This window comes from Hippopotamus amphibius, chromosome 3, assembly GCF_030028045.1.
Source record: "Hippopotamus amphibius kiboko isolate mHipAmp2 chromosome 3, mHipAmp2.hap2, whole genome shotgun sequence".
Taxonomy (NCBI): domain Eukaryota; kingdom Metazoa; phylum Chordata; class Mammalia; order Artiodactyla; family Hippopotamidae; genus Hippopotamus; species Hippopotamus amphibius.
The window spans coordinates 187,976,210-187,995,527 of record NC_080188.1 but is presented as its reverse complement, the minus strand read 5'-3'; the positions used below and the strand labels follow the sequence as shown (position 1 = coordinate 187,995,527).

At 34.9% G+C, this 19,318-nt stretch overlaps 1 protein-coding gene across 2 annotated transcripts in view; it reads left to right on the top strand.

Moving 5' to 3' along the window:
- Positions 1-1,972, top strand: part of BRINP3 (BMP/retinoic acid inducible neural specific 3) — a 431,062-nt gene extending 429,090 nt beyond the window's left edge. The window contains exon 8 of one of the 2 annotated variants that reach the window (XM_057729558.1): positions 497-1,972. In XM_057729558.1, coding sequence (XP_057585541.1) covers positions 497-1,613 — 1,117 coding nt within the window. In that variant the 3' untranslated portion in view covers positions 1,614-1,972. The remainder of the gene's footprint in view (positions 1-496) is intronic. The other variant, XM_057729559.1, reaches the window with a different exon arrangement.
- Positions 1,973-19,318: the final 17,346 nt, after the last annotated feature.

The window sequence follows — 19,318 nt, the reverse complement described above, 5'->3', positions numbered from 1 at the left end:
ACACTCTGATTCCACTCTAGATATTTGATGATAAAACCACTTTTATTTCCTGTTGTTGGATATCATTTCAAAACTGTAACCAACCCAGTTATATTCACAATCAGCTTTCAAGTACCTAGTGGGATGCCATGCAATCTCTTCAGAAGGTATTTCATGCAGTTTTCCAGTTCAAATCAAGCGTATCTGTTTTTAATCTTGTACAATGATGAACGAAAAAAATATATATCTATAATTTAAATATATAATACTTAAATATATGAATACTATATGTGTATATCTATATTTTTTTCAATTATGAACTACATGGATTCTTTTTTTTTTAATCTCAGTTAAATAACTGACTGGGAAGGACCTAAAAACGTGATAGTGAAGCTTGCAGACCCAAGGTAAATTGATTGCAGGACGCACACACACACACACACACACACACACACACACACACACACACACACATGCCTTTGTATTTATATAGATTCCTTTTGTTTTGTATTTCTAGAACCTCAACCTATTGGCTCACTCGCATCCAGTCTTTTCTCTACTGCAATGAGAACGGCCTCCTGGGCAGCTTTTCAGAAGAGACGCACTCGTGCACGTGTCCCAACGACCAGGTGGTCTGCACGGCCTTCCTGCCCTGCACGGTGGGCGACGCGTCCGCCTGCCTCACCTGTGCCCCCGACAACCGCACCCGCTGCGGCGCCTGCAACACAGGCTACATGCTCAGCCAGGGGCTCTGCAAGCCCGAGGTCGCCGAGTCCACCGATCACTACATCGGCTTCGAGACCGACCTGCAAGACCTGGAGATGAAGTACCTGTTGCAGAAAACTGACAGGCGACTAGAGGTCCATGCCATCTTCATCAGCAACGACATGCGCCTCAACAGCTGGTTCGACCCCTCCTGGCGCAAAAGGATGCTCCTCACCTTGAAGAGCAACAAGTACAAGTCGAGCCTGGTCCATATGATCCTGGGTCTCTCTTTGCAGATCTGCTTAACTAAGAACAGCACCCTGGAGCCGGTGTTGGCCGTTTACGTCAATCCCTTCGGAGGCAGCCACTCTGAGAGCTGGTTTATGCCTGTGAATGAAAACAGCTTCCCCGACTGGGAGCGGACTAAGCTGGACCTCCCCCTGCAGTGTTACAACTGGTCGCTGACTCTGGGGAACAAGTGGAAGACATTTTTTGAGACAGTGCACATCTACCTGAGGAGTCGCATCAAGTCAAATGGCCCCAATGGCAATGAAAGCATTTACTACGAACCCCTGGAGTTTATCGACCCTTCTCGGAACCTGGGTTATATGAAAATCAATAACATTCAAGTGTTTGGCTACAGCATGCACTTTGACCCGGAAGCAATTCGGGACCTGATTCTGCAGCTGGACTACCCCTATACTCAGGGATCCCAGGACTCAGCACTTTTGCAGCTTGTAGAGATAAGAGACCGTGTAAATAAACTCTCCCCACCCGGTCAGCGTCGTCTAGATCTTTTCTCTTGCTTGCTTCGTCATAGACTCAAGCTGTCTACTAGCGAGGTGGTGAGGATCCAATCTGCTCTGCAGGCGTTTAATGCCAAATTGCCAAACACAGTGGATTATGACACGACCAAATTATGTAGTTAACCGTAAATGTCAAGCACAACCCAAAATCTTGAAGGAGTTTTTACAGTGCTTTTGTGGAACAGTTTATGTTTGGAAGAGTAAATTTAAATTGTCTTTTCAATATATGTCTTATATCAGTCAATAACATTGGATGGCAATTTACACACATGAACTTGCTGACAGTGAATATACTATACTGCAGTTTTGGTTTCTGAATGAAATAAATACTGACACCAGTCTAGAAGACATTCTACTTTTTACAATAAATTTCATTTGTAATTTTATATGTTCCGTGGCAATGCTTTTGTGCATTACATCCTCTAGAGGGAACATAAAAAGGTACCAATAAAATTTTGTAGCTGAACAGTTATTAAAAAGAAGTGCTGTGGGATTCCTTTTTTCCATGAAATGAGTTCTATTTTGATATAGCTTGTTAGAACCTGGGGAAAATTCCCCAAGAGTTTTTAATGGAAACATTTGAAGGTCCCTTTCAACAGACTGTAGGGAAAACTCAACTAGGTAGAATGCTTAGGATTCAGTTGTATTTTTATGATTAACAGCATAATGGAAGTGCTTTGTTTATTACCTATACTTATAAATGATTCCTAGAGACACCATCATTATTAGAATAAACAGATAAACTTATTTTGCAACTAACTATCAGAACATTTTGGCAAACATACAGAAAAGTCAGTGTGATTATAAGCACATCATGGAGAAAGTAAGCCCTTAATTTCCGTAGCAGCTTGCTTTGTCTTTCTCTTTCTACCTTCTAACAACCAACAATCAGCATACTCTGCACACTCATTTTCATTTCAAGTGCTGGAAACCTAGTTTTTCCAACACTTTACTTATGTCGATAAAGTAACATCTCTAGAATCCACAAATTGTAATGTGTTGGTATAAAATAAATGATCAAATAACATTCAAATGTAACTAGACACTTTTTTTCCTTTCAGAGTAACTATTACTAAAATATATTTTGAATAGCAACCCTTTCAATACAAACTAGTTTTAGTTCCAGTTTTTGGTTTGAAATTCCCATATTGCCCATGGTGTAATTTTAGATATATAATTAATACTTTTTCTCTATGAATTTAAATTGCATTTTTATTTAGATATATGGATGTATCTGTAAAGTGTGGTTATGATACCACTCAGCTCTTGTTTAAATATTTCAGAAACATTTTTTGCAATGTAAACAAATGCACTATCCAGCCCAGCTTTCCTGTTGAGGTCATGAAGTCACTTCTCAGAGCACAGGGAAGGGAACCTATGAAATGAATGAAAAGAATAAGACTGATGGTGAAAACATCACACCCACATTCTGGGTTCTTAAGCTGTTTGTTTTGGAGTCCAAAGCATTTTAAGAAAAGTAGTTCAGACAACAAATACTTATTCAGTCTACCATAGTATGGCATAATTCTTCCACCCAGTATCTGGATAACTGATTTTCTTTCTTTATTTACCTGATTTTATTTTATATTTTTTTTACTTTTCCTATTATAGGTAATTCAATTGAAAACATAAACAATTATTAAACACCACACTTCTGGTATCATAAGAGATATTCTTTGCATTTAATTCTGAAAACAATAGGCTATAGATTATTATTCCCATTTTCTTGGTGGAAGAAAAACAAACAGAGGCTCAGGGTGGGTTGTCAAATTCCCCAAGATCACAAACGCACAAGTTCAAAGACCAGGATTCCAACACAAATTTTTCTGGAATGAATCTGTCTTCTTTTCACTGTGCCACTGAGCTTTAAATGAACCATCCTATTTCTATATTTAATCTCATTACATGCAAAGGTTTATAGTGAAACAAGAATCACTTATGAAATTGAGGTCTAAATCACTATAAAACACATAACTTCACAGTCCACCAGAGTAATTAAATAAACCAGAATGTATCATCCAAAATCAATCACCCACAAAATGACCAAATTTATCAAATATAGACCATGTATTTAAAAAGACATTTGCTGTAAAAGTCAGAATTGCCACTAAAACTTTTTCCAGAAGCATCTTGGAGGCCCAGATGTCCAGAGCCGCTGATCTCAGAAATCACCTGAGCAACATGTGTGGTCCCTAGTGAATTCAGAACAGCAATCATTCCCTGGAACTTACGGAAAATGTCAGCAACGCTTCTTCTTCTATTGCTCAGGTCACTCTGCCCTGCCTGGCTTATGAGAGAGAAGCCCCTACAGCCACAGGTAAGGAAGTTCATGACTAGGGGTTTATGCTGAGATGTCTTGTGTCCCGCGTGTGTTGGCACAAAAGCTCAGTTGGACAGTTTCAAATCATCTTCATTCTAACAGTCCTGGTAACAATGTCAGTCAGTGAGTCTTCTGTATCTCTAAGTCTGCTCTTCCCCTGAAAGTGGAAAGTGATGTGAATGTCTTTCTGTGAATGTTGGGTCTAAGATATCATGAATACAATATAAATAAACCTAAAGCAAATTCTAAAGTGCTGTACAGATTTAAAGGATAAGTGATCAACATCTTTTTATTTTTCATATGTTACCAGTAGTGTCCAACAAGCAATAGACAATATAATCTAGTTTAATTCAAGATTTGTTTGCCAACAGATGGGAAAAAATGCAGCCCATGAACATTTCATTTTTCCTGAATTTGCCTATATGCAAACATTTTTATTCATTATTGGTTTAGGAATTTGAAGACTTTTAATAAAAATAACTTTACTCAAAATCTTATTTAGAGCAAAAAGTTGAAATATATATGTAAAATTTTAAAAGACAGGGTATTTGATTTCTCTTTTGATATTTCTAATGTAGGTCTCTAAATTAGGGTTTAATTGAACTTAATAAATTCAACAAAACTTGAAATTCTGAAAATTCAAAAATTTATTGAGCATACATTTTTTTTCCAGGCATGTCTCTTACTGCTCTAGCTATTTTGATGCCTGTCATAAATTTGACTTGCCTTTCTGTCCCTGGAACCTCAAGTTGATTTTTAGTAAGCTAAATCAGTATTCAAATAATCACACACACACACACACAAATGCTGAAATAGCTGATAGTCTTCTCTGATTTAAATAATGCAAGAAAATTAAATTTCCCTTCCCTCTCCCTTTTCTTTTTGTGACTCTTGTCAAGATATGAAGAGCTATTTTGGAAGGAACCAGGATCATGCACTGCCTCCTAATCAGATATGTCCCCATTTTGTAAATACATCTCCTTTTGTTTTACAGGATATTTAAGATCTCTTTAGGTTGAAGATATAGAGACGCAGATATAGAGAACAAAGGGGGAAAAGCAGGTGGTGGGGGGGTGGGGGGTGGGATGAATTGGGAGATTGGGATTGCCATATATACATTCATATGTATAAAATAGATGACTAATAAGAAAAAATATCAAGTTGTACACTTAAAAAAAGATCTCTTCAGGTTGAATAGACATAGAAAATAAATAATTTGAAACAAGTTGAGAACAAAGTAAAACTATTTTTTTGTGAAGTGGGAGTTACAAAATATAAGAATTCAATTGGAAGGAAAGTTGGAAGTTTTGGAAACCTAGTAGAAAATTCAACTTTTAAATAATAAACTTGGCTTAAGATATTAAGAAGCTACACATAGGTCTTCCAAATCAATGTGACAATTGAAAAGAACATACTAAATAAATCAACCTTAGAGAAATTATGATAGTAAACTCATTCTGATTTGGTGCCTAGATCATTTAACTGGAATAATAATCCTTTAGGAAAAATGGGTCTTCCTTCTGGCCATAAATAAGGTATTTATAATTTGAAATCTCAGAGTCACAGATGTTAAACATGTGGTATTCTTTTGCAATAATAGTGCAATCATCTGAATTTTTAAAACCTGAGAATTTACATTTTGTCATGCCCATTTATTGGACTACTTTTCTACAGCTCTCAACATTCTACTTTCCTCTTCTCCATCTATGTCATCAGAGTTGTAGTTCAGTCTCCAGGCTTTCCCAGAGATAGAAATATAAATTATAATTCAATCACCCCATAATATTCTAATATTTGGACAATATGTCTTAGCTGAAAATTTTTACAAACATCTCCATTTCTTTTACATGATGGCAATATTAGCTATTTTAATGAACTATGACTGGCTGATGAATTAGAATATCCACGTCAAATCATTTGATATTGAGGACACGCAGCCGAGTGTGGTAAATTAGTACATATAAATGCAATTCAATCCAAAGCAAAAATTCCACACTTGAAATTAATCTCATGTGCTGGCAATCAGGCTAACCATTTAATGACTAAAGTACTGTTTCATTCTATGATTATACACTGTAACTATCACATCATAACTACACTGCATAACACTTGATTAATTAAATTTCTGTGTAGCGTGTACAATAAGTAAAGCACTGTTTGGAGGGTGTAGTGAATTCAAGGATTTCGAGGTAACACAGTGACCTCACCGCAGGTGTCTGTCTCTCTCTCCAACTACCATTATTATGGGCATCCAGCAGTCCTGAAAGGGTCTTCAAAAGTGCAAGAATAAATAAATAGGAAAAAATGAGCCCAAAAAAAGGCTTTGTCACAAAACTACAGCCTATAACACTCAAAATGCCAGCAGTAATACATTTTAAAATTAGCTACATACTACAAAAAAATTGAAATCGATTTAATCATTTTACACAGAAGTATTTAAAGAGGTTACCTCCTACCTTGTTGATTTTAAAATGTAGGGTTTTTTTTGTTTGTTTTTTTGTTTGTTTTTTTGCTCTTTTATAGTAACTTGGGCAGGATCTTTAAAATATACCCATTTCAAATCATTAAAATAAGAGAAAAAAATAAGTAAAAAATTTCTCAATAGAGCATTTAAACTCTACATTTATGTAGGTTATATACTTAGTATTTAAGAGATCCAGCATAATTAACATAAAAACTATTATAAAAATAAGAATAATAAATGTTTCAAATGCTTCTTAAAAAACCACCAATGAGTTTGTAATGGGAACAAAAAAATGCCTCAATAACAAAAAATAAGCCATTAAACTCTTATTTCTAATATAGTTGGATATTTCTCTCACTATAAGTTGAAAAAGTCTAACAAAAAAACTGTAATGTAAAAGATAGCAGCTTAACCAGATAAACATAAGAAATAAAATTATTGCAATGAAAAATACAAAAATAAACTGACAGTTTGGGAAATGCATTTATGCTTTCAGAAGATTAGATCAATAGTGTAAAAGATATAAACTCTATCTCAAAGTCATTTTTAAGTTTACTTCTAATTAAATAAGATCTTAAGGAAATCTTTTATTATTATAAACACAACATAATAACTAAAAATATGTTTGGAGAAATAAATGGTTGTAAACAAATCAATCAAATTTGAAAACAAGACTAATTAGTGGGAACCTCCAACAGCAGACATTAAAATGTATAAGTGGTGGAAAAATAAAATATCCAGAAACATAGTGTAGTAGTTGTGAAAATGTCATTTATGATAAAATGCTCATTTTAAATGATTAAGGGGAAGATGGTTCATACAGGCTGGAGCATTTGATTTTCTATTTGGAAAAGGGGATTCAATAATTAAATCTATATCTTAAAGCAAAAGCAAAGAAGAAATTAAATTCTAGTGGCTTAAGGAGTTAACACAATCAACAAAAAATAATACAGTGACTAGCTGGGGAGATCCCTAGTGTTAAAAGATTATTCCCCAGGACAGGGTAGCCCAATAGAAAGATAATTTAAGCCACGAACGCAAGCATGTATGTAATTTAAAATTTTCCTGTAGCCATATTTTTTTAAATAGCAGAAGAAAGGAGAAATAAATTTTAATTAAACCAGTATATCAAAAATATTATAATTTCAATTGTAATCAGTAAGAAACATTAATAAGGATTTTATATTACTTTTTGGTACGAAGTTTTGGAAATCGGGTGTATATTTTACATTTACACCCATCTCAGTTTGGACCAGCCACATTTCTAGGGGTCAAAAAGTTAAACGTTGCCAATGGACACCGTTTTGACAGTGCAGCGCCAATATGTGGTACTTTCCTACTTTTTATTTCGCCTTAGCAGGTACACCTCTAAAGTGATATTTTCTAGGTGCGTGACTATCCTGCCATCTTGATTCAACTTCGTTATCTGCACTTTAAAAGTTTTACTTTATATATTTTCAAAGTCTCTTCTGATGTTCTTACACTGTGGTTAAAATCGTAACTAATTGTTTAGCAAGACTGCAGTTGCTCCCCCTCCTCCATCACCATCCTCCCCACTCTTCCTCTATTATCCCAGGGTTGACAGCAGCCTCTGCTTTTCAATTTCAGCTTTATTTTGGGACTCTGACAATTTATCTTGCTTTCTTACTTGCTAGCTCTGCTTAAAAGGATAGTTGAATGGTTTATTTAATTTGTCAGTTTTAAGTGTTTATTAGGGAGCTTTTTCTTTTTTAATTGCTGAGTGTGCTGTGTTCATGGAAGTCTACAGTTCCTCTTTTTCCATTATCCTCCTCTGTACTTTTTCAATCTTCCTCCCAGTCGCCAGAGTGAACTCTTAAATTATAAACCTTTTAAAATGAAAATGTTACACATCTCTCTACAGAATAGGGATCTAGCTAACCCTTTATTTGGCATCTAATTCCTTTCTTAATCCAGTCCTTGGCTAATTCTTTATCTTCCTCTTTGAAAGCACTTCACATGGAACTATAATCTACCTACATGCTTTCAGTGCAAAGGTGGCGCGCTTTTTCATGCCTACAGACTTTTTCTTATGCAGCATTCTCCATTCAGCCTGTGACATTCTTCCATCCTCTGCCCTTGATTGCCTTCTAAAAAATAATAACAGGAGTTCTCATTCATGAGTCGAATGAAAAATTGTCTATATTTGAATTTATTCTTCCTCTTGCCATTAGAAAAAGAGACCATTATCTTTTACACCCCAATTGCAGCAATGTAAAAATGCTAAAAAATTTGATATTTTACCGAATGTAAATTTTTATATTTCTATCAGATTGTAGATTCCAAGAAGGCAGAAACCATACATATTCATATTCTTTAAAAAAAACAAACACCTTTAATGCGTGTAGTTAGAGACAAACCTGAAGTCAAAGTTTCTGGTACACAGCACATCGTGTAAGTACAATAACTGATTGGTTCAGTGAAAGAGTAATGTGAAAGGTGGTTCTACATATAAAGATTCTTTAAAAAGTTCTTATGTGTAATTACTTTCTCATGCAGTCTTTTGTTGTTGTTGTTGTTGTTAGTATTTCCTGAGGAGGGAGTAACTTATAATGCTGTTTAGTTTTGTACAATTGGTGTGTTGGTGAATTTTTAAACAGTGTGCTAACTGCAATAAATTATATCAACTGAGAAAGAATATATAATTGACATACAATATTAGGTTAGTTTCAGGTGTACTGCAGAGTGATTTGACATTTTCATACATTAGGAAGTGATTACTTACGTAAGCCACATACAATGTTTTTACAATTTATTGACCAAATTTTTTATGCTGTATATTACATCCCCATGGCTCATTTATTTTATAACTAGAAGTTTGTGCCTCTTAAACCCCTTTACCTATTTAACCTTCCCTTCTGGCAACTACCCATTTTTTTCTCTGTATCTATGAGTCTGTTTTAATTTTGTTTTGTTGATTGGTTGGTTTTTTAGATTCCACATTTAAGTGAGATCATATGGTGTTTGTCTTTCTCTGCCTGACTTACTTTGCTTAATGTAATATGCTCTAGACTCTAGATGCGTCTATGTTGTCACAAATGGCAAAATATGCCTTTATGGCTGAGTAATAGATATATAATCTCATAACTTCTCTTCTTTATTCATTCCTCTATCCATGAACACTTAAGTTGTTTCCATTTCTTGGCTATTGTAAATAATGCTGCAGTGAATATTAGGGTCCATATATCTTTTCAAATTAGTGTTTTGGTGTTCTTTGGCTAAATGCCTAGAAGTAGAATTGTTGGATTGTATGATTCTATCTTTAATTTTTTAAGGAATCTCCATACTGTTTTCCATAGTGACTGCACCAATTTACAATCCCACCAGCAGTGCATGAGGCTTCCCTATTTTCTCCATCCTTACCAAAACTTGTTAGTTGTGTTTTTGATGATAACCATCCTGACAGGTGTGAGGTGGTATCTCATTGCATTTTTTTTAGTTAATTAATTATTGGCTGTGTTGGGTCTTCATTGCTGCACACAGTTTTCTCTAGTTGCAGCAAGCTGGGGCTACTCTTCATTGCAGTGCGCAGGCTCCTCATTTCGGTGGCTTCTCTTGTTGCAGAGCACAGGCTCTAGGTGCGCAGGCTTCAGTAGTTGCAGCAGATGGGCTCAATAGTTGTGGCTCACAGGCTCTAGTGCAGCCTCAATAGTTGTGGCGCGAGGGCTTAGTTGCTCTGTGGCATGTGGGATCTTCCTGGAGCAGGGATCAAACCTATGTCCCCTGCATTGGCAGGTGGATTCTTAACCACTGAGCCACCTAGGAAGTCCCTTATTGCAGTTTTGATTTGCATTTCCCTGCTGATTAGTGATGCTGAACATCCTGTCATATGCCTGTTGACCTTCTACATGTCTTCTTTGGAAAAATGTCTATTCAGGTCCTGTACCCATTTTTTTTAAATTGAGTTGTCTTTTGCAGTGTTGAGTTGTGTGAGCTCTTTGTATATTTTGGCTATTAAACCTTTTAGAATACGGTTGACCCTTGAGTGACACAAGGTTTAGGGGCGCTTACCCTCTGTGAAGTAAAATATCTGTGTATAACTTTACAATTGGCCCCCTGTATCCCAGGTTCCACATCCTCTAATTCAACCAACACCATATTGTATAGTACTGTAGTACAAATTTAGTGAAAAAACATCTACATGTAAGTGAACCCATGCATTTTAAACCCATGTTTCTCGAGTCAACTATATCTCATTTGCAGATATCTTCTACCATTCAGTAGTTTGCATTTTTGTCTTTTCAATAGTTTCCTTCATTCTGCAAAAGTTTTTTTGTTTCATGTAGTCCCACTTGTGTGTGTGTGTGTGTGTGTGTGTGTGTACGTGGGTGTGTGTGTGTGTGTGTTTTCCCTTGCCAGAGGAGACATATCCAAAAAAAAAAAGATTACCTAAGACTGATATCAAAGAATGTATTGCCTATGTTTTCGTCTAGAATTTTATGGCCTTACATTAAGTCTTTAATCCATTTTAAATTTGTTTCTGTATATGATGTGAAAAAGTAGTCTAGTGCTTTTGTGTCAGGTAGTTGTCCAGTTTCCCCAGCATCATCTATTGAAGAGGCTGTGTTTTCCCCATTGTATATTCTTGCCTTCTTTGTCATAGATAAATTGACCATATAAGCATAGGTTCATTTTTGGGCTCTCTATTCTGTTCCTTTGATCTATGTGTCTGATTATGTGGGAGTATCATACCATTTTGATTACTTTAGCTTTGTACTAGAGTTTAAAATCAGGACGTGTGATCCCTCCAGCTTTGATTTTCTTTCTCAAGATTGCTCTGGTTTATGCATTCTTTATATTATAGTCAATTTGAAATCATCACAGCTAAAAGTCAGCACTATATGAATTGATATGTGATAGCCTTCATTTTTCTTCTAAACTTTAGCATCATCATTCAATCCTTTCAATAGTATTTATTGTTCATTATATCGGCAACATATGACTGATTCTACTGCTAGACCTCAGCATCATTCACTTGAGACACTTCATCTTTTAATATTTAATAAAAATTGATGATTTAAACACTTACTTCAAATATAAACTTATATGTCCTTCCCTTAAAGAGCCACCCATACTACTCAACATAAAAGAGAAGATGAGAAATGAGTTACTGTCTCAAGAAATTTACTCCTTTGAGTTTCATACAACAGAACTAATATATTTAATTTTTTAAATAAAATAGTTTTGGTGGAAAACCACAATTACTGAAATAGTTGTGTTATTATTATTACTTTTATAAATCTTTTAAAGTAAGAAGTGGACAACCCTCCTCCACTTTTAGGCTGCTAATGTAAAAGACAGGCCAGCAGCATAAATATTTTAAAAAACATATTAACACATGTATTTAAAAAAAAATTCAGCCATGCCAAATAATTTTCTGGATTTTCAGTCTCTGTAATATTTATATAACAATTATACACAGCTTCAATAAATATAAAAGCATATTTTTCTTTAAAAGAAAACATTTAAACATTAAAATTAATGAAAAAATTATATTAAATTATTTAAATGCAGATTATAGTTGTAAAATGCATGAGATAAATTAAAATACTTAAAAGGAGTTTTACTTATTAGTTATGAGGAAGTATTTAGTGTGTTGAATGTCTTGTCTTAATTATACTTATGCAAACTCTGCTATGATTTAAAGAACCCTACACTCTAGTGTGTTAGATTGTCTTGTTTAGTTTGGCCAGAAAAATTCTAAGTACTAAGATAATTTCTAAAATATAGTTTATAATATTTATAATAAAATAAATAATTTTTAATGTTCTGTCTCCCCAAAACAACTTTACCAGATAGCCTGTTATATCCTATACTAAAATCACAGTTTAATAAATGCCTCTTTCAAAGAAAAATATTCTCATCAGTTTGCATTATATGTAACTGTTATTTTCTTTTGAAACAGCAAAAATCTAAATCAGGTGTACTAATCACAAATACATTCAGTTTCCCCAGGAAATTAAAACATATGAGGCAAATAACAGCAAGAAGTGAATTGTAGAGTGATGCCCCACTAAAGGAATTCATATATTGGTTTATTTTTATTGTTTACTTTAATATTGGACTGGTTAAAAAAAGAGAGAAATAAGGAAAAAAAAAAAAACACACACACAAGTTTCTACTATCCAGTTTACCACATTACCATCTCTGATGTTTTTTCCTTGAAAGATTCTGTTACAAATTTTAATAGCCTAAATTTAGTTTAAAACCATAAAATACTCACTTTCTTTTAACTTAAACATTCTAATATGTCCTTTTTATTCAAACTTTAATTGGATTATTTAAAATTAATTTAGGTAAATATAGAGCATCACGGCCTTGATGATCATTCACTTTCCAGATTATTGCTTAATATGTATCTTTTCTGCATTCAATTCATCCCATTATTTTCAGTATTTATTTTCACTTATTGATTGATCATATAAATATTTGCTAATATGTGTCAGAGACTGTGTTAGGTGTTGAACATACAAAGAATTTTTAATGTTATCACTACTCTTAACGGTCTCAGTATGGTAAAATAAAAATGGAAAGGGTTGTGTAGAAGGGGCTTTTACTCTTTTACTTTTGTATCCATAATGAAAGGGTTAGTGGAATTATACAAATAAAATTTGACCATAATTCATAAATGTTATTTTCTATGCTTTGCTTCCATCCTATTTACTTTATGTAATTTAACATTGGCTATACTAAACATGTAATTTCAAGCAAGAAGCTGATGGACTCTTCTAAACGCTTAAAAATTAAATCATGTGCTATCCTCTCAATCAAATATGATCATAATTAAATTTTATATGTCAAATTCATAGGAAAATAATATGCAGTAAAATAATAATGTGTTAAATATATAAAATAAAACCTCATAATTTGACTTTCATTTGCCATGTTAACATATAAAGAGCTTGGAAATCATCACTTCTTCCACAGAGTAAGAAAAAATGGATCTAACTTAAAATCAGTGACTCTCATTGAATCTATTAGAGAACTGAGTTTGCACAACAAACCACAACCCCTATATCTGGAGAAACAGGTGAATCTAGAGAATAAAAGCCAAGATATTCTTATCTGGAACAGAAGCTGCTGCAATCAAACCGATGGGAAGATCTAAAAAAAGGTCTAATTTTGATGAATTGCTGGAAGCTGAGTCTGGTCCAGCACAATGTTAAGAATCTCTGGGGGCATCCTTAGGTTGCTCCCACCACCTTCCACTTTTGTAAATTTTACCTTTTGAAACTCCAACCGGTCCTCAGAATGAAGATCAAAAAGGACAACCACCCACGTCTGACAGCAAATGGGGAAGAGAAGTCATCATGAAATACACCCAGAGCTTTCCCCAGGTAAAAAGGCTTTGCCAGAGCTTATCCCACCTGATGGCGGGATATTCTGCTTATTCTAGTCCCCAATAGACTTCTTTTCTTGTGTAAGTGGTGGCAAGAAAGCTATACCACTAAAGCAAAACACTTGGTCACAACCAGAGCCAGAGAGCCACTGAAAAACTAGTATTTAATCGACAGATTATAGAATACTTCCCCTCTTTCTCCTGTATGTTAATATCACACAAACAGGGCTCCAATAGAATGAGTGGGTCACAGCTGAATTAGCTGTAAGTTGCAGACTCTTTCAGAGAGGAAATACTCAGGAAACAGTGAAAAGGGGAGACAGAAACAAGGGAAATAGAGGAATTTGAAACCTCTGGCATCTACAGCTCCAGCAAACATTAAACTCAGCCCCACCAGCAGATTGACACTGCCAGTTCTCACTAAGGCATATCCACCTCAGTGTCTATTACCCAATACAACATGTCTACATTTCAACAAAAAATTAAAAGGCGTGCCAAAGAGAGAAGAAAAAGAGAAATTAGAATATTCTGACTGGGAATTTAAAATAACAATGATGAATATGTTAAAGCCTCTAATGGAACAAGTTGACAACATGCAAGGACATATTAGTAACATAAGCATAGAGACAGAAATTCTAGTAAAGTATCAAGGGGAAATGATTGAAAACAAAAACACCCTGACATCAATGAGAAATGCCATTGATAATTTTATTAGCAGGTCATACCCCGTTGAAAAAAAAAATCAAAGAATCCATGTGTTTAAAGTTAAGTCAATAGAAATTTCTCAAACTGGAAATCAAAGAGGAAAAAAGAATGAAAATAACAGCACAACAGAATATCAAAGGACTGTTTTTATGGGTTGAATTGTGTACCCCCAAATTCAAGTTGATGTCCTAACCACCAGTACCTCGGAATGTGACTGTATTTGGAGATAGGGACTTTAAAGAGGAAATTAAGTTACAATAAAATGAGAATCATTAGGGTGGGAACTGATACAATATGACTGGTGTCCTTATAAGAAAAGGAGATTAGGACATAGATGTACAGAGTGAAAACTGTGTGAAGACAGGGGAAAAGACAGCCAGCTACTAGCCAGAAAGAGAAGCCTCAGAAGAAACCAATGTTGTAGTCACCTTGATTTCAGACTTCTAGCCTCCAGAATTATGAGGAAATAAATTTCTATTCTTTAAGCCACCTAGTCTGTGGTACTTTATTATGGCAGTCCTACCAAACTAATATAATTATGAAACAATTTCAAATGCTTTAACATAGAGATAATCAGAATAACAGAAGATGAAAGAACAGAAAATTATTTGAAGTAGTGATAGTAAAGAACTCACAAAGATGGATGGTGGACACCAAACCACAGATCCAGGAAGCTTAGAATACAACAAATAGGGAATTCCCTGGTGGTCCAGTGGTTAGGACTCTGTGCTCTTACTGCCAAGGGCCTGGGTTCGATCCCTGGTAGGGAACTAAAATCCCACAAGCCACGTGGTGTGGGAAAAAAAAAATAGGATAAACATAAAAAATTCTACATCTAAATATATCCATCAAGTTGTTCTAATCCACATTGATAGAATACTCTGTCCAGCAATGGTTGAACATACATTCTTATTGTGATTAGATGGGGGCTATGTGTTTTGGGGAAAAGACCATGGAGTGCCATTTACCATGTCACATAAAGGGTACTCTCTATCCACATGAATCATAGCTGTTGATGTTGGTCTAAATGACCCAACTGAAGTGCTGCTTTTCAGAATTCTGTTCTGTATCCTTACTATTTTTTCCCCTTCTGTATTCTTTGGAAGGAGGTCACTGTGTTCACCCCACACATGTAAGATGTGGGTAGTTATGTTTTACCTCTTTGAGAGCATAAGGGCTACAGAAATTAATTGAAATTCTGCATGGGAGCTATGTCTCTTCTCCTCCATTTATTTATATCCATATGGAACCATAGATGTTTATTTTATACTTTGGTTTACAACCTGCTATAACTTAATGTACTTTGTGTTCAAATTTTCCAGCTTTTGCTATTGAAACTCTTTAAGTTGACTCCTGTGTCCTTTGACATATTACTATCATAATGGTTTTGGGGTCTTTGTTTTTGAGCACTTCCTTACTCACTGTCTCTATGAAATACTTCCAGCTTGTGTGTATTTCCTATTCTGGGCACTAGGTATGGTCATTGTCACAGAGTTATTCTTGCTGCTAGATCCTAGAAACTAACAGAATAAGGATACAAGGTAAATATTAAGAAGTCAATTATTTCCTATGAACCAGCAAAGAACAATAGTGACTAGGTTAAAAACTAAGGAAATCTGAGTAGAGACTTCAGTTAATAATAATGTTATCAATATAATATTTTAAAATTATAACAAAGGAACCACACTAATATAAAATGTTAATGGGGGAACAGAGTGGAACACTGCTCTTTCTTCACAATTTTTATGCAAATTTAAATCTGCTCTAAATAAAAGCTGTTTTAGAAATCATAATCCTATAGGACATTCAGTGTAATACTAGAAATTTCATAAGTATGAATCATTTTCAAACAAAACTCTCAACACTTTAATGTATTCTGGGCAGTATTTTTACAATACTTGTTTATTCCCTCACATTTATCTTCTCCTTTTCCTTAGGTACAAAGCTTCCCAGCTAGATTATATTTCCTGGCCTCACTTGTATGTAAATGTGGCTATCTGTCTAAATTCTCACCCATGAAATGTGAATGGAAATTCTGTTGACAACTCCCTCTCACTTGCTTAAAAGAAATTTAACCTGGGCCCACTCTTACTTTCTTCCCTGCCTGTGAGTGGCCATGAATGGAGCTGCCTGGAAAATTATGTTTCATAGATGACAGAGTCAATAGTCCTAAAATGAATATTCTAAGCAGATCCAACATACCCATCCTACACATTACATAAGAGAGAAACAAATATATCTCTTTTTTGATTTATTCTACCTTAGGACTTTAAAATTTTTTTGTTCAGCTTTCATTCTAATATAGTAATGCACCCTGTACATTACTCTTCCTCCAATGCACCCTCTAACTGAATCTCTACTCTAATGTATTTTTATAGTAGTGGGCACATAGTTACAATTTACAAAAAATTATAGAAAGTCTTCATTTATTCAGTAACTTAGCAGGAACGAAATAGATTTTTATTTGAAATGCAAACTTTATACCCCTTTTATGTCCTCACTGTTTTGCTGTAATTCTTTTGATGATGCTTTTTCTAAATGTCATATACAAGTATACTAAGTAATCAAAATGACCACTAGCAACCTTATGCTGTTGTAATAGCATATAAAGCATAGTGATTATTTTGGTACATAAGCTTGTTTTGCTCTATAGTAACTGACCTATATGGCTCTAATTTTTGTGTTTATGCCACTTTCATGAGCATCACCCTATCATTTGGGTACCTGGCATCACCTAGCAATTGTTCTAACCCTATTTATTTACTTTTTATTTTTAATTTTTTTGTCAAGAGGATGTTTATTTGAAATTTTTTTAAACAAGTTAATTTTTAAAAATTTTTCTTCTTTATAAAAAACTACCTCTGTGCTTTATTAATTCTCTAATGGGACTTCACATGTAACATATAAAGATATTTTTCTCTTACATCCTACTGGCCAGCCAAATGCTATACTGTCCGAAATAGCAGCCACTAGTTCACACTAACCTTCTTTTTCAAAAATGTTTTTCTCTTAGTTAAGGTGGTTACAGAGAGGAAGTCAGGACACCCAAATGTGTCTGAATTAAGACTTCTTTTGTCAGGAGTGATAGAACACACTGAGTGATTAGAGAATGTGAGGTTTAAACCTTTGTAATATATGATTTGATCAAATATGATTTATGCTTATGAGAATAAAACTCCACAGGACTACTGCTCATTTACTTTTCCTTACCATGAGCCAAAAATTTTGGAAGTATTTTCTAATCTTTGTAAATGTTTACCTAATATATTAATATTATTAGGTCAGACCAGTCTCATTTTCTTAATGGCCTTGATGGCATGCATGCATTTACCTAAAATTGAAAGGTTTAAGTTTGTTTCTGTTCTGTTGACTCAGTTATTGATCCACATGTTCATTTACTCAACAACAGCAAAGAAAACCAGGCACCGACCATGTGCCTATCCTATTGCTAGGTTCTGGGAATAAAAGATGAAAATGCAGACAGTAGTGGTTGAATGCACTAGATATAGGTAATATTCATTCTTTCCTTTTTTTTAATTGAATCATAGCCGATTTACAATATTGTGTTAGTTTCATGTGTACAGTAAAGTGATTCAGTTATACATACCTAGGTGTATTTTTTTTTATTCTTTTCCATTCTTTCCTTCTTATCAGTATAAGATATTGAATATAGCTCCCTGTACTATACAGTAAATCCTTGTTGTTTATCTGTTTTATATATAGTAGTATGTATCTGTTAATCCCATACTCCAAATCCATCCCTCCCCCTCTTCCTCTTTGGTAACCATAAGTTTGTTTCCTATGTCTTTGAGTCTATTTTTGTTTGATAAATAAGTTCATTTGTACCATTTTTTGGATTTCACATATAAGTGATATCATATATTTGTCTTTTTCTGTCAGACTTCCTTCACTTAGTATGATAATCTATCCAGAAAAGGAAAAAGCTCTAATTCGAAAAGATACATGCACCCCAATGTTTGTAGCTGCACTATTTACAACAGCCAAGACATGGAAGCAACGTAAGTGTCCATGGACAAATGAATGGATAGAGAAGATGTGGTATGTATAAACAAGGGAATATTACTCAGCCACAAAAAAGAAGGAAATAATGCCTTTGCAACAACATTTTTTCCTTTTTTTAATATTAGAATTCCCAAGTTTTAATTGGCATTTGCTGCCAGTAAGATATTACATTCCTTAGCATGTCTTGGGACCAGCTGTCATATGAGCAAATTCTGGCAAATAAGAGACATAAAAAAGCAACATGGGGCTTCCCTGGTTGTACAGTGGTTAAGAATCCACCTGCCAATGCAGGGGACACAGGTTCAAGCCCTGGTCCAGGAAGGTCCCACATGCCACGGAGCCACTAAGCCTGTGCACCACATCTCCTGAGCCTGCGCTCTAGAGCCGACAAGCTACTGAGCCCATGTGCTGCAACTACTGAAGTCTGCACGTCTAGAGCCCGTGCTCCACAACAAGAGAAGCCACCTCAATATGAAGGCTGTGCACTGAAATGAAGAGCAGCGCCCGCTCTCTGCAACTACAGAAAGCCCACAAGCAGCAATGAAGACCCAGTGCAGCCAATTAATACAAATAAATTAATTAATTAAAAAAAAAGCAATGTGTCTGGGTCAATCTATCAAGCCCAGGTACAAGTTTTCAGGGTCCAGTGCAAAATGAAAATGCAGGAGCCTTTTAAAAATTAATAATTTCAAGATCATGACAGTAGAGCATTAACCCAAGCATGAGGCTCTTCTAAGTGTGGGGTCCTTGGGATCTGCTCTGGTGGCACATCCCTGAAGCTGACCCTGCAGTTTCTTAATAGAAACACAGTTGAACAGTTTTTGTACTTTTATCCCTTCCTTACTTGCTGGGATACAAAAATTATGTTACGACCTGGAAGAGTCATGGATCCAAAGGTAAAAGCCGTGTAATGAGACATGGCACAGCAACCCATTATTGCTGGGCTAACTACCTATTTC